Source organism: Neolamprologus brichardi, chromosome 11 (genome assembly GCF_056152115.1).
Source record: "Neolamprologus brichardi isolate AB-2024 chromosome 11, ASM5615211v1, whole genome shotgun sequence".
Taxonomy (NCBI): domain Eukaryota; kingdom Metazoa; phylum Chordata; class Actinopteri; order Cichliformes; family Cichlidae; genus Neolamprologus; species Neolamprologus brichardi.
Window position 1 is genome coordinate 23,652,386 of NC_142114.1, and position 21,746 is coordinate 23,674,131.

A 21,746-nucleotide genomic window follows, 5' to 3' on the forward strand; every position below is an offset into this window, starting at 1 on the left:
ATGCTGTGGTTGAACCTAGAATGAATAAACCTCAGTGAAACAAATAAATGTTGTAAAGAACAGCAGGACAAAATTCCTCTACAATGATGTTGGAGATGGATAAAGCCATACAGAAAACCAGTACTTCCAGTTATTGCTGCTAAAGGTGGTTCTGCAAGTGGTTGAAGCTAACACTGTGTTTTGTTGGCCTGTGATTGTGTCAGATTATAGTTACACGATAAAACAATGTACTGACATTACAGAATGTGTATTTTAAAAAGAAAAACACAATCGGTATGAATGATACGTGTAGTATATAAGACTGAAGTGAAGTAAAAAAAAAAAAAGTCTTAATGTGTAATTTTACAAAAGCTGTACAAACCCCCCCCCCCCCCCCAACCAAACAGCTTTAGGATAGCACATGTTATATCTGAGAGCTTTGAGCACTTTAGTCAGTAAGGCTGGAAAGGATAGTCATGGTAGGGTTTTTTGAAGCCAATCCTTAGGGGGATATCTCTGTGGCTTCAACACAGGGGAATCTGAGAGATTCCAGCTGTCACTTCCGGTGGACAGCTGGAATGCTGCACGATATTATAACAACATTGTGTTTCTGTTGGACAGAGTAGAGTTACACAACTACAGAAAATAAATGAGTTTGTTCTGGAAGAGAAGGGGAGAGACTTTTGGAGATAACACAGCACTAAGAACACAGAAAGAATTTACCCCTGTGACCCGATTTTATTGAAAGACCTCAGTAAATCTCCAGAGTGCATCACTTTGTCATGACGCATAAAATGAAGACTGACACCAGAGTTCTGGAAACATGGGTTATAGTTTCAATTATTAAATACTCTAGTTAAAAAACATCAGCAGGGAAAAGTTCTGAATGCCTTTAAGAAGACGTGTGGAAAGATGATTGGACTACACCAGTGATGTCGCAATGAGCTTGACAGCATGGGAAAGTGGAAGTGATGTGGCATAAATAAGCCACCAACACATGGGAAGCAGACAGATGTGTGACTACAAATCTTCCTTATTGAACTTAAAGATAAGCTTTACATAAATAACATTTATTTGAAATCAAATATAATAAATAGGATATAATATAAAGTATTACATTGAACGCAACGTAAACATGTGCAGCAGTAATAGCCATTCAACAATGATGGGAAACATTTTTCTTTTGGTATTATATGCACAATTTTCCAATAATACAGTTTGGCATTGTATCAACATATGACACATTCAATTATAAGTCCTAATTACTGCACTTTGAGTAATTATATTGAAGTACTACTAAGAAATAAGTATGCTTGTAGTCAATACATTTATAATTTATTTTTATTGCATTTTAAATTAGCACACTTAATGTACTTCTAATAAAGCAAACTAAAAAATGATTAATGCTGTTTTCAGTTGGGTACTTTCACTGTGACTCTGAGCTGTGGGTAGTGAAAGCAGCAGCAGGAATGTGCTTCCTCTCAAATGTCCTATTTGCTTTCTGCTTTTCTGAACTGAGCTTAACTGCCAAGATTTGTTCTGCATGCTGTTTTCCAGGAGAGGGGAAAAATTGAATTCTTTCACCAGGTATCCAGTTGTCCTGTTTTGTAGTGTTGTGTGTTACTCCATCCTTGAGACAATAAAGAAACAGACTCCCAGTCGGTCCGTGATGCTGTTACACGTGTGGGTTCTCATTTGCTAAAACACAGAATAAAGGCAAACTCTCCTGTCTAAACTTATACAGTTGCAGCTGTCACATACTATCTCACTTAAGGTGGCCCTATGGAAGAGAAGGCTCCCTTGTTCACCTAGTTTCAGTATACTGTATACACCTCTCTCTGTACCAACACCATATGACTTTGACAATATGTCCATATTTGAAAATCAGCAGATTTGCAGATGAGTCGACATTCTTACCTTCAGCTATGGTGGCCATGAGTAGTGACCTATAGACTGATCTGAAGGGCAGCTGGTCTCTCCCTTATAGGGTGAAGGACAGAGCCACACAGGAAAAGCTTAGAAGCCAGTTGAAATGGTTTGGGAGTCAGGCAAGGATGCCTCCTAGATTTGATTGGGATTACAATCATTTATACTTTAAACTGCATTGCAATACAAAATTACATTCACACTGTTGAATAAAGGGTATTTTTCCACTGAACAAGGTCAAGCTAAGATCTTCCCCATTTTCAGTTTCTGTTCTCCCCAGATGTACCAGACTGTCTCTTAGCTTTGACCTAGGTCAAGCTTACACAAGCATAATCAGAGATTTCAGTTACCTATTCCAGTATGCAGGATTGCAACAACCAGTGATGGGAATAACGGCATTACAAGTAACAGCGTTACTAACGGCGTTACTTTTTCCAGTAACGAGTAATCTAACTAATTACTATTCCTATCGTTACAACGCCGTTACAGTTACTAACAAGAAAATGCGGTCCGTTACTATTTTTCAACAAACAAACGGTTGAAGCTGTGTTCAGCTGGTTCATCTTATATCAGTTGCACGGAAGTAGCTGACTATGTAAGTAATCTGGACGCTACAGCTGTGCGCGCTCCCGCGGACGGTAATCACGATCACTGTCTAGCACAACACCTGGAGCTAAGGGGGCGAAACAATCGCATGAGTGCTGCTGTTTGACTGAGGAAGAATAAAGTAGTCGTGGTAAGCCAATCACACGACCACTTAAAGACAAAGCAACAAGGTGATATATACCAGTTTATAAATTGTGTTGATAGGCCATGTAAAACCAGAGTCATGATAAACAATATATACGTGTGTTTTTTCCTCAATAGTTTCGTCACGTTTACTGTCTAAGGACAGCGCTAGCAAGCACTCTCTACTTATGAGCAAAACAAAACAAAAAACAAAAAAAAACCGGGACGTTTTAGGAGTGAGAGAGAGAGAGGGAGAGGGCGTTTTGAGATGTGAGATATTTGTGACGTTTCGCGTGTTTGGAGTGTTAATGTGTTTTCTTTTGTAGTTAGTGTGTAGTGTTGTGGATAGTTTTGTGTTGTGTGTCAGAACAATGAGGCGACTGCTGTCTCCAGGTAGAAACAGGAGTGATACTAGTGATGGGTCGTTCGCGAACAAAATGGCTCTTAGAGCCGGCTCTGTGACATGAACGACGCGATCCGACTCCTTATCGCGAGCCGTCACGTGGGTTTTTTTTTTCTTTCTCTCACCCTCTCTCTCGCACTTTTTTCCGCTTCACTCCGCACGCGAGCCTTGTGCTTTACGCTGGGCAGAGGGGGGAGGGGCGGTAGTTACACTCAGTAGCACAGGAACAGAGTGAGGGAGAGAGAGAGAAAGAGAGCCAGGGACAACAACGTCACATTAGAAAGGTATAGTAATCATCCACAACTATTTTCGGTTGCAGATGATAAAGCATTCAGAAAGTTTATTCATGCGGGCCCATATGACAGAGAATATGCATGTTCTTTTTGTTTTCATATTTTAATTTATATTTAATTGTGTTGTGGTTTGCAGTGTTTTGTGTTGTTTCACTCTAAATTTGTAAAAGGAAAAAGCTGAAAATTTAAATAGTTAAAATTTGAAATGTGAATAGTTGATTTTGTATAATATGATTTATTTATTACATTTTATGTGGAGTGAATAAATAAAAGTATATTTACGGTGGTTTGAGGTATGAGACTGACGACTGGAGGTCCATTGTGCTTCAAACAATGATTTTATTAAAACACATATATATGTGGGAAGCCGAGCACAATCACTCAAACAGCATTGATCTTCCTCGAACAATAAATGGGGTGTCATATATATAACATAGTTGATGACGAGCAACATGCGTCAAAACAGATAAATGACCTGCATCAGTTCCAGTAATTCTTGGACCTTGGACATATTCTAAAAAAGAACAGCTCCTTTCTCTGTTCCTCCAGATGCTTCCTGTTATTTCACTTCACTTATCTGTGGAATTAAACTGTCACGTATGCAGGTACAACAAGTTGCAGCCTATGTGTCTGTGTCTTAACCTCAGTGCATGACCTTACTCGACAAACAAAGACATTTCAGAAGCATACTTCCTGACTCCGTTTGAGTCATGTGTTACCAGGCAGACTCCAGTGCAACATGAGGGCACACAGGCCTTTATTCTATTCCTATATAATATGTGGTGAATTGTAAGCATGTATGCAATCTTTCATTAGCTGTGGGTCACTTTACTCAATAGGTCGGTCGAACATCGCGTCGGCCGAAGCTTCAGACCATTAATTAACTTGACCGAGCTTCAACTCTTTAATTAGCACAAAAATGCAATATGTGTATAACATGATTACAGTTGCACCTGCAATAAAATATTATTATGTAATTCAGCTCACACCTGAAATACAGACTTTAATGTAACATCAACAGTTTCAATAAATGCTCTAATGAAATGATAATGATAAATCATAAGTGATGCAACAGTAATAATAATAGTTATGAATAGTAACAGTAAAATAATTTTCTCATCCCAACACCCCTAGAGACAAAGCACATACAAACTTCAAATCACGTACAAACACGTACAAACTCCGAAGCACGTAAAAACTCAGAAGCACGTAAAAACTTAAAACACGTACAAAAGACAACAGAAGTGCTCCAGGATGCTGGGCGCAGTGTTGAGCTTTTGTTACCTAGTGGCTATACAAGCCAGCAAGTACCAACGACCGGATTTGATGTGTGGTAGTAACAGGTAAATTAACTTTTTTTTTAAATTATTTGAATATATATGAGTGCCTGTGTATAAATACACAAACAATACACACATGCTTTCAATTGTGTAATTTAAGTGATCTAGTAGCTCTGCTTTGGAAGTTCAGTTCATGCTAGAAATGTGTTTTGGAGTTTGTACATGTTTTGTCTCTAGGGGCCACCGCATATACTTATATATAAACATATATAAATAAAACCTTTTTTTTTTACGTTAGTAATTCCTTTTGTGCATAATTTTATATTATTGTTAATAATAAATTAATTAAAGCAACAAAACAACCTGAAGAGCCGGTTTGGAGCCGAAAGAGCCGGCTCTTTTTAGTGAGCCGAACCGAAAGAGCCGGATCTCTAAAAAGAGCCGGAAATCCCATCACTAAGTGATACACCTGCTGCTGTCAGACCTGCAGGTATCAGGCTGTGATGTTCTCCTTTATAGTGGACAGAAACTATTTTTTTTGGAGTGGCACAAATAATTTGTGTGGCATCTTATTGAATGCAGAACAGCTGATTGTTCTGTAAATAGTTTGAAGTGGTTATAAAAAAAGGGTAAAATGTAAATGGCTGCAAATAACTTTGTTATTTGTAAAACTTGTGCATATGATTTTAAAATTGACAATTTACATTTGCATTTAAAGTTATGAAATATGATTCATTAAACATGTTTGTGGTTGTTTCAGTAAAAAATATAACTTTTTCTACTCTGATTTTATGTTTTTTGTCTGATTTTAGATCAATTGTGTTAATACAGTATGTAAAAAATGAAAACATGACTGTAAATTCAGACACGTGAGGCTGTGCTGAAAAGGATGATACCAAACAAGGCAAAGTAAATCGTTTTTAAAGGTAAAATGTAGAGGGTAAAATAAAAAGTAGTTAAAAATGGCCAATTATACCCTGGACCCCAGAGGGTGAATGTTTTTTTTTTTAAAGTAATGCAATAGTTACTTTTCAAGTAATTAATTACTTTTAGAATATTGTAACTCAGTTACTAACTCAGTTACCTTTTTGAAGAAGTAACTAGTAACTATAATTAATTACTTTTTCAAAGTAACTTGCCCAACAACATAGTGTTTTGTTTCTTTCCATGAACAGGTCCTGACGAGTGAATAGTTTTTCGAGTGAACACGGTCAAATTAAACTAATTTGTTCCGTCCTCATTTACAGTTGCTAAAAGGGGTTAAAGATTTTAAGTGCGCCTTAAAATCCTTGCATTAAAAAGTGCGTCCGAAAAATACGGTAATGGTTCCTTTAATGGTCTTAATGTGAAAAAGAATCAAAAGTGGGTGAGGATGGCCAAATTAACAAAAGAAGGCCAGCATTGAAGGGAATAAGTGCACTTCACTGAAGATGCTCACGAAGTCCATCTTCAACCGTGACATTCAGGTAAGACGGAGTTCTCTGTTTGGTTGAGTAGAAAATGGAAGATATGTACAGTTAGTGGAGCTAGTTTATTAGAAGTGGATCCTAAAATTAAAAGAAAGGCACTTGATTTTTTTTATTCGTCCTTCAGTTTTACTCAACATCGTGAACATTTAAGATTTTTCATTTTTTGCTCAGTCACATTTTCATTTTATAAATGTGAACAACGTAATGTTTAACATGTTCTCTCCTGTGTCCTCAGACTGGGAACAAGGGCCACTCCTCTGTGGAGGATGGTAGAGCCGCTATGGAGCTTTACAAAATGGTAGAACATGAGTGGGAGAGGCAACTTGCTGCCAACTCAATGGCCAGTGTGGAAATTTCTTCATTTTCTGAAATAATCACTTTAGTAATAGTAATATTACTTTTTTGTCACTTAGTTACATACATATAGGATTGCATCACATATGTTTTGTGCTTTGTTCCACACACACAGTTAAGCCATTGTGAGTAAGTTGAAGACAATCAGGCGGCGATTAAGAGAGAGACCCCTCTCTGACATGCGCACATTTTGTATGGCAGCTAGACCACTTCTCTAGTAAGCCAGTTCCTGACACCTAAGTGCATTCGATCCTCATTACCCTAGTAAATATAGCAGCAACAGTTCTAAGTTCCTTTGACATTTCTACTAAATTCTGACACATTACCTGAAACCCTAAAAATAGGATTTTGGGGACATTCCACTTCATTAAGGAATTTTATTGGGCTTTCAACATGCTTTGATTACCCAGAGAATGAACTTCTTTCAGAGCTAAATGTGATTGATAAAGCAGCACAAAGGAGTGTGTGTGATGTTTGGTGATGCATGTGTAACTCCATCCCTAACAATACTGCTGAAAATGGTTCTTTTACAGAAACAGTCACTAAATTACAAACATTGCTTGATGCATTTAATGAAGTTTGAGAAACATGTCTCAGACCAAATGGCTTCCTTATCTTAACAACAGTTTCTCATAAATGAACAACTTAATTTAACTAAAGTGATAAAGCTGAACAACTAATGCTATTTCATATTTCCATGTGTAATCTGATATTTTTGGAATTTTTGTATCATTACTGCTATTTTGCATACAACTTTTAGACTATAAGAACGATTATAAATGACCAAAGGGTCATAGTGAGAGGATAGTGAGAGTGGGATGAACATTAAGTGTAAAATTGTATCTGATACTGTAGAATGATGCACATTGTGAAACCTCTCTGAGTATGCAATGTTGTTGATATTGTATGGTGTTAGACTAGAAATTACCTTTGTATGATTTAGTGTGATTAATCAAAAGGTTGGAAATGTAATGGAAAATTTGTTATTCTCATTTAAATTGCTTAAGTGCTTGTGTTCATGCTCAGGTGTGGCGTCGTAATGTAAACTTCCACTGAACAGTCTAGAACTAGATGAACTTATTTCAGCCTCAATAGCTGAAGACAAAAATTCCCTTTGCAGGTGCTGATAACGCCAAGGGCGCGAATAGAGTATCAGCGCTACGATTAAGACACAGGAGAATCTGACAGATTAGACCTGCTTATTCCATTAAATTAATGGTTATATTTGTGTAAGACAGTTTCAAACTTTCAGCACTGAGAAAAAGTAAAGAATACATATAGAGTTAATAAATTAAATTATAATTTAGTGCAAATCTAATGTAAAGTTAACAAGTAAGAACAGGTATTGCAGGTATTATTTTTTTTGTATATTAAGTTTGTCGGATTATAATATTATTTTATGCCATGTTAGACCCCTAATTAAAGATTGTGAATTATTATGTAGTTTTAGTTTGCATTATGCTCCTGAATTAGAAGAAGGTGATAACTATTACATTTGGTAAACTGATTTGCATTACATTAGACTGCTGATTTATTGTGAATGAATGATATTGTTTTATGATGCATTATACTGCTGAGTTATAAGAAATACTGTTCCAGAAAGTCATCGCCTTATTTGTCTGGTTAGAAGAGAACAGGGCATACTGCCCCATCTCAGCAGGAGCAGATAAACAGGGAGCCAAGGTCGTAGCTTAGGCGCTGTGTGTGAGAAAGAATGTGAATGTCTAGGCTTTTATGATTAGGCGGGGGCCACTAGAGGCTATAAGAGTTTGATCAAGGCTCCACCATTTTGAGATCTGATGCTGTCTGCTGTATGGTGTCCATCTCCCACGCGTGTGTTCATTAAATCATCGTTTGACTTAACCCGGCCGGACCAGTGTGGTTATTTTTGGTTTTCCTCCTGTATCCATCCCCAATATTTGAATCCGTAACAAGTTCTACAGAAAAACAAAAGTGTTTTAAAATTGCTTGCAGGAGGGAAAAAAATCAACAAAGTTGTTCCAAAAAATATATATATTTCTTAGATGTTCAGTGGCCAGAATTGGCCTGGTAAAGACTTGATCAAGCCCACTGGAAATATTAAGAAGGACATAAACTTTGAAGTTTTTACTGTATTTTCACAAGCTTTACAACATTTCTCATAAAGCCCTCTCCCATTACTACTAATACACCAAAGTAATTACATAATAAATAAATAATAAATATGAGAAAAAAATCCATTTTTTCACTGTCTACTATAGAAAAAACTCAACATTTCTTAGCATTGAGCTATTACAACTTTTTCTGTAATTTTAAACACTTTACAAACGTGACAGATTTGTTTTTGATTTATAGGCGCATTTCTTTTGTCATGTAGAAAAACTGAGACATACTGCTGAAATTGCTCTTTTTTTAATATTACAATTTTTGCAGGGATTAAATGCATTATGTTTAACTTCTTTATACTTAAAGCAAGAAGAGTTTCTTTGGTTCGGCCTAATTAAGATCAAAGTGGGCTGTATGTTGCCCACAATGTAAAATCAGTTTATTGTCCCTGCTTTATATGGTTGTGAAAGTGTTTAGGTCATGTTACTATTTGGTCACCAAGATCAAAGTGATCTTCCAAGAATGGTGACTCTATTTTTGAGATGGTAAGAGGTGATTTTGCAACTTGTTGATCTTTTATCCTGAACATAACCTGCTCTAAAGCAGCTTATTGGCACAATTTCTAGGATTTAACATTTCTTGGTGATGACGATGCCCACATCTATCCTTAATCCCTCCCCATGACCCTGGATTAGATAAGCACAAGAAGATGGATGGATATATTGTTTACACACAGTAAAATATGATGTTCCCTTTTTCCTTTACTAAAAATGGCGCAAGAAATAAAATAAATAAAAACAATTCAACAAACCACAAAGACAATGTCTGTCTATACAGAAACCAAACCATGCAAAGAAAATTGATACCTAACACATGCATGTCTCTAAGCTGTCATAGAGGCTTTAAGTGATAAACAGTGGTACATGTATGCGTCAGGATCATGATGTTCAGATGGATTAAAAGCTTAAAACCTTTCTTAATATTCAATATTTAAAATTCCTAAAAACAAAGAGTGGATAAGTGGGAATTCCCCTTTTGTTGTCATTGTCCACAACACTTCAGAGCCACCAGTACAAAGTTTCTTGGAGAGAAGTTTGGGTCGAAGAGAGGAACAAGCTGACTGTTCACACCTGTAGAGAGACAGTAGAGGTTTGAGATGAATGGCTACACCACACAATCATAATATTTAAGTCATGTGACAGCATTAATTGTCCAACCATTCTCTTGGAGGTAGATCATCCTATCCAGCAGCACCATTGTCTCCACCACAGGGGCCAGCAGCAGGGACAAGCTGAAGTACACCACCACCCTGCCCTGTTCCTTCAACATGGCCTCCACTCGCCCCAAGTCCAGGGGCAACTCAGGAGGCAGTCCGACCCGAGCCAGACCCAAACGAGCATATCTGGGAGGGATAACAAATGTAGACAAAACAGGACAGGATACTTTAGTCAGGAACTAAAATGATTCTTACAGAACGCAAATTATACACGCAAAAATGACACCAAATCTCTGCCTGTCTTTGTCCAGAACCCCTCCAGGGTCAGAGCAACCAAACACATGTGCCTCTTAAGAGGTTTTTATCTATATCACATATTATGATATCATCCAGTTGCCTAGCAACTACTGAGCAAACAGGGCTAAATTACCAATTCATGGCCTGTATAACACCTTCATGTCACTTTAATTTCACAATAACATGTAATTCACATCCACAAAAGTTGAACTATGCAAGATATAAATGTCGCCATCATGTTCTCTGGCAACTATCTAGTAGCAGGCTAAAATTTTCTAGCCTTCACGGCTTTACTTTTCTTTTTCTTAACTTTTATAATGTCTTCCTATGGTTTTATTTTTCTTGATTATCTTAATTGTACAGCACCTTGGTCAACAGTTGTTGTTTTAAATGTGCTGTAGAAATAAATTTTACTTTGCCTTTACAAACCAATATGAGCACAATGCATTACTTACATTTCATGACTATAATATCTTATTTATATCCACAAAAGTGGATTTACACTTCATATAGTAAAACATTATAATCATGTTGCCTAGCAACCACCTAGCATTGGGCAAAAATTACCAAATTTTAGCATTTACGCACTGAAAGGCTAAACAATACTATAACATGGGCATGCACTGTTATTATGAATTTAGTTACCCTCCTCCTGTTGTACCAATTATTGCTGCATTTTTAGACAACTGACAAACCATATCAGCTGAAATGAAAGACCTGTGTAAATACCTGATGGATGCAATTTTTACTCACTCTATAAAAGGTAATAGGTGGGATTTCTTGATGGTCTGGATTCCTGCCCTGCGCAGATCTGGCCTTGTGTCTCTGATGAAGGTCTCAAGCATCGCTCTGTAACAGTGCGACCTGAGCAACTCGCTTTCTTCCCTGAGTCGCCGCACATAGTCCTCAACAGCATGACACGCCCCTTCTCGGGCCTTATAGGACAACTGATGTCCCGACAGCCCTGACACCCAGGAGCTCATCGGGTAGCCAAACTCTGACTGAACTGACTCTTGATCCGGTGTTGGTGGAGCAGGCGGTATGACCAGTCCTGGAGGGGTGGGGTTTTCTTTGGTTGTGATTTTCATGTAACAGCATGCCACTGAGGTGATGCCACGCACATGCGGGCATTTGACAAAATGGCGGAGGAGGGTGGCACTGAGGTCACCGCAGGCATGGAGACCAGTCAGGACAAAGTTTGGATAGCCTTGCAGGCTGTCTTCCTCAGAGTATACCCCCTCGTGACTGTCAGAGTGGATGCATGAGCAGCATTTTTCGTCAACGAATTCCACTCCGGACATCTTTTTTGACTTTTGTTGTTTTGACAGTTCAGACTCTTGAGAGTTAGAATCAGAACGAGCATAAGAAGTCTGAACTACATGGAGGCCTCCCTGTTGCACAGAGCCTCGCAGTTTCTTTTTGCTGGGTCCAGATGGAGTTGGGGGACCTTCACTGACATGATCTGCAGCTTTTAGCTGTCCGATGAAAGCCTCCCATGATGCCTTCGGGTTTACCCAACCAGTGATGTGGCAAGGAAGATTTTGTGCTGGAATGTGAGAGGAGCAGTTCTAGGAAGCAAAAGATGTTCATTAATATTTCTGTTGATATGCACTATAGTAGGAGGTAAAATGTCTATACAATGGATTCATTAAATATAATCATAATTATAACTGTCACTGATTGGTAAATCACAAAATCATCACTATGTTGTTCCCCTAGGCTTTAAGGAGCGTTTACGCAAATTTGAGGTCAACATTTCAAACTTAAAGCTTGATCATTAACTATGTTTTTATCCAGCCTTACTTTTCAGTGAAAAAGCATCCAGAAACCACTACTGTTTGAGACTAGCTAGGGAAGAGAGTATCTAACAGGTAAAGAAGCTCATATTTTTCCAAGAGTTGATAGAGAGGAAACTACAACTTTAAAGAGTGAATAACTGTGCTTACATTTATCAGGTAGAAATAAACAAATTCCAGGTGAATGGCAATGTTGCCCTGCGTCTGCTAAAGGTGGAAAAGCCCACCGTTTGCTAAGAGGGTCAACAAATTATCCAGAAGGGTGATATGCCAGTGTTTACACTTTGTATTTGCTGCCCCCAAGTGGCAAAAATGGAAGTGTCAGGCTTAATCTTGCCTTTGAACAGACATTATGGAGATGCTGACTTTAACTCACACTGCTTTGTCAACTCAACACAGTTCAGTTCTTATTTATAGGTTTGGACTTTTTGGACCCAGAATGCTCTTCTTGACAACAGGCTTTTTATAAAGAGGAAAAACATGGAAAAAATAGGTTTGAAAATAGTAAATAATAATTAATAAGGAAGAGTCAATGGTAGAGCATTATACAAAATACTTAAGTATTCTATTAACCTTACAGGACATTTAGAGTTCTCTGAGCTCCAAACTTTATTTAGAAACGTATAGGTGTGCAATAATATTAGAAAATCACTAACCTTTTTCTGCTTCTCCTTCTCCAAGGCCCACACCAACTGTCCATCAAACTTGGATGCCATAGTAACCAGGGTTGGATCAGCTTCAATAGCAGTCACAGAAAGTCCAAGTCCAAAGGACAGGAAACGAGTCAGGTGACCCTGGTTAGGCAAAAATTGAACTCGGGGTTTACTGTGGCAAGATTTACTGCTTCATTTTTGATTTCAACTCTTAAAAATTTGCATGAAAATTGATTTTATAGACTTTTACTACAGAACCATTAAATCTAATTCCATTCCCATTAACATTAAAGTGCTACCTTAAAAAATGTATTGATGTGCTTATGTGTTAAAATCATGCGACTATGAGTGATACCTGCCCAGAGCCCACATCGACCACTCTGTTGCAATCAGTCTGCTCACAAAGTTGCTTAACCAGCTGCAAATATAAAAATATATATTAAAAACATTCTAAGCAGAAAAGCCAAGACGTGCTAAAGCAGCCACCTGTAAGCATACATACTGTGCCGAGCTTGCGAATCTCATGCTGTTTCTTGGGTTTAACATGCTTCCTGAAAATGTGACCTAGGAGGGAGCTCTGACTGTGATTTTCCAGGAACTCCTTTGGCTTCACTGACCCGCCTACTCTGCATCCCTCACTCCTGCTCTCCCTAGGAAATGCCAGGGCATGGGCTGTGGCACGGAAAGCCAAGAGAGACAGAGGCCACACTGAAGGATATCTGTAATGAGAAAGGTTTTAGGCAATTAATTACCTAATAAGGGGATGTTTTTATTGATATGATATTATATGAAGGGCACAAACTTCTTCAAAGAAGAAAAAAGGAAAAACATTTAGGTAGTAACTCCTATTACAGCTGATTACAAATGAACCTCGAATCACGCTATAGTGAAATGCTTCAGAACATTGTTTACATTTTATACACATTTAAAAAACAAAAAACAAACAAACATAATATTACTGCTTTTAAAAGTCAAGAAAAGTCTTAAACTTTAAAATATTGTGAAGCCTTTTCTGAAGGAATTAAAAGCTTTTTAGAACCTGTAGACCAGTGGTTCTTAACCTGGGTTCGATCGAACCCTAGGGGTTCGGTGAGTTGGTCTCAGGGGTTCGGCTGAGCCTCCGCCGTGACATGCACGGCTCATTTTGTGCACCAGTAAAAAACATATGTATGTCTTGAATTTGAAAAAAATCTTATTTTATTTTTCACTAAAGAGGGGTTCAGTGAATGCGCATATGAAACTGGTGGGGTTCGGTACCTCCAAAAAGGTTAAGAACCACTGCTGTAGACACTCTGTTTAGAGCTTTTCTCATTGTCTAATTTATGCTTACTTTGCCTAAATAAACAAATGAATGTATGAATTAATTCAATTTTGTAAAACAAGGCTACCAAACCTTCTGGGCTTTGCTAAAATCAACTTTGCTTTTGGTTCTTTAGTTTTTTTTGAGCTTGATTTGGATATCTGCAACCTTGCTTTAAGGATATATAAAGGGCCTAATAACAATCCAGTAGTACCTCCTGTCTTCATGAGTGGCATCCAGCAATAGGTCTGCAATCTGTGGATATGACAGGTCCTGCAACACAGGCTGCCAGCTTCTGGGTAATGTGTGCCACAGATCTTCTGTGAAAAATTCCTGTAGAAGGGATAACAAACTGATAAGAATCCAGCTGTTGCACTGTGTAAATAAGGCTTGATTACAATTCATATACCATACTTTACAGTCATGTGAAAAACTAAGTAAACCCTTACTACTTCCACAGAAATTAGAAGGGTACATAACAGCCACTCAGTGCTAATTAAATGCACTTGATTAACTGATCATCAGCAAGCATGACCACCCTTAATAAAGCAGAGGTTTTGGCAGTTTGCTGGTCTGGAGCATTTAGGTGTAATCTACATTCTTTCGAGCAGTGGACGTCCCAGCAAATTCACTTTGAGGTCGGTGCTTAGAGAAACTCCCAAGAAAACCCAAGAGCTACATCTTAGAGTGAGACTACGGGTCTCAGTTAAGATGTTAAATGTTAAAGCTCATGTCAGTATGACAAGAAAAAGACTGAACAAGTATTAACTTGTTTGAAAACAAGTTTTTTTTTTTACTTGTTTTCAAAATTATCAACTTAATTTTGCAGAATTTGATCTCTACAAAACTGGATCTCTACAAAATTCCTCAATGTCCTTTGGACATATGAATGAAACCAAAGTGGAGATATCTGGCCCTAATGAACAGCACCACATTAGATTATCAGCACAACACACATCATACCAACTACTAAGCACCGTGCTGGAGGGATGATGATTTGGACTTCTTTTGCTGTCACAGGATCTGGGCAGTCATTAGATCGACTATGAACTCTGTATACCAAAGTAATCTACTGCCAACTATCAGATCATCTGTCTGACGGCTGAAGCCTGGGTTAAACTAGGTTATGCAAGGGGCTGATGATCTCAAGCCCTCAGCAAATCTACAATAGAATGGCAGAAAAAGAAAAGGATCAATGTGTTCCAATGGTCCAGTCAAAGTCCAGACCTCAACCTGAATGAAATGCTGTGGTAGAGCCTTAAGAGAGTTTTGCATAAAGAAATTCTTGCAAACCCCAGTTTCACTGATCTACTTGTCTCGCAAAGGTAAACAATCACTCGTCACTAGCTGGCACTATTGGCTTTGACATGTACGAAACAAGTAAATAAATGTGCACAATAACATTTAGTTTTAGAGACCTGGTTATTTTCTTATGCCAAACGCAACAAAAAACAAAACCACTGGGCAAGCTGCATACTTCAGAAATATCTATCGATACGCACAATTATGTAGGAGTCGGAGAGGTGTCTGTACTGAGACAGAAAGGTGGCGAGTTGCTTGGCTAGTCCCCTCTGCTGCTCCGCTGTGAAACTTGTTGTAAACATCTCGACATCCTGAAGGTAATGCTAACAAGTTAGCTCGTTAACGTCGTTTTATTTTATTTTTCTAGTTAAGGCCGGGTGTGTCTGAAATACCAAAACTATTACAACCATCTCCATAAAATAAAATTTTAACGTTAAAAGTATTTCCTTTAAATTTCTGAACTGATAATTGCTTTTAGCCACTAGCTTGTTTCCGTCGCTACCTGCAACTTTCACGTGTTTTGATAGAATCGTGATGCATTTAAGTACTCGCCGTAATTTTAGACACAAGTGCACAAAAAAAAATTAAAATTAGAATCTTAATTTTAAACTTTAGAAAACAGTCTTTTACTTGGTTCCTTATATACATCTGATATGGGGTTTTATTAATAACTTAGAATAAATCACTCCCTACTGTGAGCAAATAGTACATTATTTAGGAATTAGTGGAAAGGATACTACAAAAGACGTTTAAAGAGTTTTAGTTTAGTATATTACTCAAAGTTATTGTGCATGTCAATTTTAAAATATTTTATGATTTCAAAGAAATATAATAGAGAGGCTTTGAGATATCAGAGATAAAAGTATTCAAACCAATCTGGAATCTTCAAGATGGACAAAGGGTATCCAAAGGCAACATGCCCCGGATGTAGATCATCTGTTCTGGGCAGGAGGATTCCTTCGGTTCACGTGTAGCAGGTCTGGTTTTATGTTTCTAAAAGTTAATTTTAGACATTTACTTTGAGGACATATATCGCTATCGACCGAACAAATGTTCACAAGCAGAAAGAGAAACTGTCCATTGAGAGAGACAGTCAATAAACAGTGTTTGGTGTCCAACGTTAGCGTTAGCGGGCTAACCTTAGCAGTTATTAGCTAATGTTAGTATTAGAAGATATAGCAGTATTAGCAGTAGTGGCATCCACCAAGTGCAGCTGATGAGGTTTCCTGATGCCTGCTCAGTCATCCAGGTAAGGAAATCAGGTTTCCTTACCTTCAGGTTTCCCCAACTTTATAAACAGTACGGTTTGTAAAGTTTGAATCTGCGACATGATGGGACAGTTACTGTGCCTGCTCATTTGCCAGTTGCTTATAAATCCCGTATAAAGTTAGCTTTAAGATTTTATATTTCCCGAATCCCTCAGGTTGCCATGTTAAGTTGGGAAAAGTGTTCACCCTTCCATCCACGACCACAAACTATCAGGTCGCAAAAAGTAAACAATTAAAACGGAAAACATCTATTGGGAAAGGATGGAATAGTACCAATGTTTACATTGTCAATCTGGCAACTTCAGTGTTTTCTAGTTTCCCGGACAAGTCCAGATTGATGTTACGTCCTCAAATTGGTTAGACAATTAGATATATGGATACTTTATTCAATTTTACGAGCAAAATCATTGTGTTATAACAACAGGATAAAGAATAAAAAATAGTACAGTCTACAATTATAAGCAACATAGTTGAAGCCAAAATGCTACATGCTCATAGTGATGACTTTACAACTTGAGTGAAAAAAAGTGCACAAATTTTTATACTACAGGGATTTAAAAACAGAGCATTTTAAGAAATGAAATGAGTTAAAAAGTAAAGATAAGACTTAGATTGTGCAAGAAATTAGTGAAATTATATTAGTGAATGATATATACACTCCAAATCTAACAAATGGCTGTATAACATTAAAATACTGAGATATATCTGTAAAATGTTGTGCCTGAGAAGTGTGTGCACCTCACACAAAGAAGAGTTATTGGACAGTTCCACAGAGAACATTAACAATGATTTCCTGAAGTGTTCTTTGCCTAGAAAAGTATCTGAAAATTTGCAGGCATTTTCTGGCACTTGGTCTGATTGGTTATAATTCTGCAAATCCAGGCACAGTATGATAATATTGTGTTTGCATTGCAGGATGAGACTTCTAAACTGGACTAAACCCAACAAGGACCTGTTGAAGGATTACAAATAAGCAGATTTATGAGATTGTTTTGTGGGAAAGTGTGTGTTTTGAATTTATTTAATTTGATGTAAACATGTCAAACATTTGGATTAATTTATCTCTTGATGAAACTGCACCGAAAAAAGCTCCAGCAGGCAAGCTAAACAGGAAAAAAGAGTGGCTGCGTAGAAAGAGGCACAACCGTGGAGCAAAGGGGTACAGGGAAGGTAAACAAAAGAACAACCAGTATAGGCAAGACTTCAGACAGAGCCAAACACCACTTCAGAATGGTGCGTCCATTAAATGCCCACTAGCTTCCACTTCCACACAAAGCAAAAGTTTATCGTGTCTGGCCAGTGCACACAGTAGTTCCATGCCTCCATGTGGTGAAAAACCAAAGGAGCCCCTGAAATCAGCAGCCAGCAGCCCTGGGTCCTCAGTATCGAGCACCTGTAAGCCCATCACCATGTCATCAGGGAACCCTTCTAAGTATGTCGCTATTGACTGTGAGATGGTTGGCACGGGACCAAAGAGCCTCAGTGAGCTTGCACGCTGCAGTATAGTTTCCTATGAAGGAGATGTGATTTACGATAAGTTTATCAAGCCCTCTGCACGAGTCACAGACTATCGCACTCGATGGAGCGGCATCCGACGCCGTGACCTCGTCAATGCCATGCCATTCGCCAAGGCCAGGATGGAGGTGAGAAAAGTGTACTTTTTTTTAAAAAACGATTTAGCATGTTCTTTTACAGTGTAAAATGCTTGTCATCAGAGGAGTTAAGAGAGAGAGAGATATGGGCAAAAATATTGAATTTAAATGTAAAGGAGAACTCAACAACTGCAAAGGTGCTGGAAGATATGTAAGTACCAGTGTTATTATAGCTAATATATAATTTATATAGTTATGGTTAATATAGTTATTAATTTGACAGCTAACCAGCACTAAAATATATTGTCAGATAAAACACATTTTAATCCGGATGAACGCACAACATGTGTGAGGTACCGTACAAGTTGCAGCTAGTGTAAAGACACAGTAAATAACAGCAATTAAAGACAACTGCAGGAATAATTTATCATCCTAATCCATTTTCGGCCGTTTATCCTGTTCTGGGTTACAGTTGGTCTGGAGCCTGTTGTAGCTGTCTAGCTGCTATCACAGGGTTATCACAGGGTTTTAAAAGGGCTAACAACAAAGAACCTGACAACCATTTACACACAAAATAGAATCTCCAATTGACCTAACATGTATGCGTATGCGTCCTTTCAATGGTCTTAATTTGAAAAAAGAATCACAACTGGGTTAAGATGTCCAAATTAACTTTAATTTAGACATTATTTCATTCCATTGTAGGATTTGATTTTGCAGCATCCATTACTCTGTATAAACCATATGAGTTTAGTGAATAAGATGTTTTTTTATCCGTTGGTACTACAGATACTGTCGCTGATTAAGGGTAAGGTGGTGGTTGGCCATGCCATCCACAATGACTTTAAGGTGATTGGATACTGTCATCCCCCCGAGCTGACCAGGGACACTTCTCGAATTCCTCTCCTGAACCAGATGGCCGGCATTGAAGGGAATAAGTGCACTTCACTGAAGACGCTCACGAAGGCCATTTTCAACCGTGACATTCAGGTAAGACAGAGTTCTCAAAATGGAAGATATGTACAGTTAGTGGAGCTAGTTTATTAGAAATTATAATAATTGACATTATTACACATCTGGACACCAGTAATTTTTTTTATGTGAATCACTAACGACAGTGTTTTTCTCACAGAATTATATCGAATTCAACACAAATATTTACCATAGAAGATTTTTGGTTTGTCAATGACAAATTTAAACTGAAACCTGGGTAGAAAACCAGTTTTTCAACTAAAAGGTTAATATCATGTAACGTCATCATGATTTTATAAATGTGACCAACATAATGCTTAACATGTCCTCTCTTGTGTCCTCAGACTGGGAACAAAGGCCACTCCTCTGTGGAGGATGCTAGAGCCACTATGGAGCTTTACAAAGTGGTGGAACATGAGTGGGAGACGCAACTTGCTGCTAACTCAACAGCCATGTTGGGGTAAAACACTTGATATGGCGGGCGTGCAGTTTGGACAGTGGAATTTAACTGTCCCATTGTTGTGTGAATAACAAAACCAGGAGAACTGCAATTGCTCATTCAACAAACCGGATAACCTTCTACCAGCTGCCTGAATTTAAATAAAACTGTACTGTTGTCAGTGGAGGGGAAGAATGTGAATATCTGTTGGAGCTGAAACTTCTTCTACATCAATTTAAGCTTGATTTGTACTACTGGATGAAATCTATGCCTTACCATTACATCTGTATCTTCCCAGAAATTTATCTGGATTGGTCCATTTGGTAGTAAAATATGTGAGTAACACAATGATATTGTTTCATTGAAACAATGTGTAATAGGCCACAGTTGTATCTGGCTTTCTCAAAAAAGCTAACACAGTTGCCAGTTTTCAGCCAGTGTTTTTTTTTTAAACTATGAAAGTCTGTATACAGACAGATATATTACCCACCTAAAGAAGCCTACATTGAAATATATGGTAGCACTGCAGCAGAAATATTGGTAGAAGTATAACTACCAAGGCTTTTAAATCAAGTTTAATCAGATGTGAGTAGTAATTCTGTACATGCTTGTAAATAATTGCACAAGTAAATTCCAGGAGGAGTCTGCTCACTGCTGGGACTTTCTAGAAGGACGTTGGTGTTGGTATAGAGGCAGGTGTTTTTGAAGACACTTCTCTTTTCTGCTTCAGTAAAGATGAGTGTTTTATATGTATTTGCTGCAAGTCCAGCAAGATGAGCTCAGTGTCATCCTTAATGGAAGAGTAATGAAGACGCATTTGTCCAAACTCCAAAAGTAAACATGCAAAAGCTGCAATGGCCATTATGGTCCTGCAGAGATTCAGTGCAGGACTATAAATCAAGCTTTAATTGCAGCAGTTACATTTTGTGTCAGGGTTTTACACTGTGTTCAAATGGTGCTCATGCCACTTGGGGGCAGTCATGTCTTTGCTGGAACATTATTATGTGATGTAAACAGTTTCTAGCTTTTCACATGTTTTTTGTTTTTTGTTGTTTTTTTACTAAATCAGCACTGGGCTGTAGTAGGACCGCATTTTTATCAACAGTCATGTAAACACTGCAAATAAATGGTCTTATATTCTTACCATGTGAACGCGAGTGAAAAAGAAAGTCAGCCCTGACTAAAAGAGCGTTAGTCAAACATCTCATTTTATTCAGGACCATAGCTACAATTCAACAAAGACTTAACCCATGAGTCATTTGTGTAGACTTTATTAATATGTTTTAAGGACTGAATTGTTAATATCACAGACATCTATAAAGCTTGCATTGTTAAATTTATTGGAGTTTAAAATCAAGAATTGATCAATATTAAACTCATTCCCACTCCCCAAAATATTTCTGTTTAGACTTCAGGGTCCACACTGCTAGCGACTGGTTTGATCTTCCATTTCTCCTGTTACAGGAGTGGTCTGAGTGCCCAGTTAACCATCTTCCCTCTTTCGAATTCTTTTCCACCAAGTTCAAGAAACATAAGTGGTGACTTTCTGAATTTGTGCAATTTCCTATGCAATGTCTGTTGGAATATGTTATTCACTCTACTGTCATCCTGATTTTAAAATCTATAAATCATTACAGCAGGAATTTTGTGGTGTTACTGTAATTGGGTGTAAAGAAACCAACAAAACTGAGATAACGTTCAAATACTTATGTGCACAAAACACTGTTTAACTTTTCACTTTGAAACAATCCTCGCTGTTTTTTCCACATTCGTTTTTTAATGTGGAAAAAAAACAAAACAAGCAACGGTGCCATCTGTGGCCATTTGAGGTAGTGAAAGATGTCTTTGTAGTGCCCGTTTGCATCAGTGTGTAGAAACTTCATAAGTGGCAGCACATAAAGAGCCCCAAATATGACCATGAAGCTAGTGAGTCTGTGAATGCAGATTTCCTGTCCCAGTGAATTCTTGACCTATTTAAATTAAAGGTTAAAATTGCTTCCCAAAAAAGGTGCCTGGAAGTGTCCGTTGATGTCTGCAAATTCCTAAAAATTCTTTTAGAAAGACTTTGATACTATCTCCTCATCTGAACAGCATAAATGAGTTCTATGGTAGTCTCTGATACACCACTGAGGAATAGGAAGTACATCAGTTTGAAAAACGGATGCCTCACAGGTCCTCTGTTGGCAGCTTCATTACCCTCTACAAAGCATTAGTCTCAAAATCAACAGTGAACAGTCGACTCCGGGAAACTGGCCTTGTAGACAGAGTTGCAAAGAAAAAAAAAGACCTGTCTGGCCCTAGCCAATAGAGGGAATGGTTAAGATGGGCAAGGCAAATTCAAAAAGAAAATAAGATTTTGGGTTAACAGGGGTTTATTTATAAGACTAGATGCC

General features: G+C 37.9%; 2 protein-coding genes across 4 annotated transcripts; one reads left to right on the top strand and one right to left on the bottom strand.

Moving 5' to 3' along the window:
• Positions 1–8,148: 8,148 nt before the first annotated feature.
• Positions 8,149–15,596, bottom strand: mettl25b (methyltransferase like 25B). The gene is made up of 8 exons (XM_006791765.3): positions 15,283–15,596; positions 13,995–14,113; positions 12,983–13,199; positions 12,836–12,898; positions 12,484–12,621; positions 10,785–11,599; positions 9,736–9,920; positions 8,149–9,648 (listed from the first exon to the last, which is right to left on the bottom strand). Exons 1-8 carry the CDS (start codon positions 15,382–15,384, stop codon positions 9,560–9,562), a joined length of 1,728 nt encoding a protein of 575 aa, XP_006791828.2. The 5' UTR covers positions 15,385–15,596; the 3' UTR covers positions 8,149–9,559.
• A 405-nt stretch (positions 15,597–16,001) lies between these two features.
• Positions 16,002–20,996, top strand: isg20l2 (interferon stimulated exonuclease gene 20-like 2). 3 transcript variants are annotated; one of them, XM_006791767.2, is made up of 4 exons: positions 16,002–16,059; positions 17,266–17,993; positions 18,732–18,932; positions 19,259–20,996. In XM_006791767.2, exons 2-4 carry the CDS (start codon positions 17,388–17,390, stop codon positions 19,376–19,378), a joined length of 927 nt encoding a protein of 308 aa, XP_006791830.1. In that variant the 5' UTR covers positions 16,002–16,059; positions 17,266–17,387; the 3' UTR covers positions 19,379–20,996. The 3 variants fall into 3 exon arrangements, with proteins under 3 accessions (XP_006791830.1, XP_087704516.1, XP_006791829.1); XM_087848390.1 differs by lacking the exon at positions 19,259–20,996 and adding an exon at positions 19,075–19,179; XM_006791766.3 differs by having other exon boundaries at positions 16,015–16,331.
• The last annotated feature ends 750 nt before the right edge of the window (positions 20,997–21,746 follow it).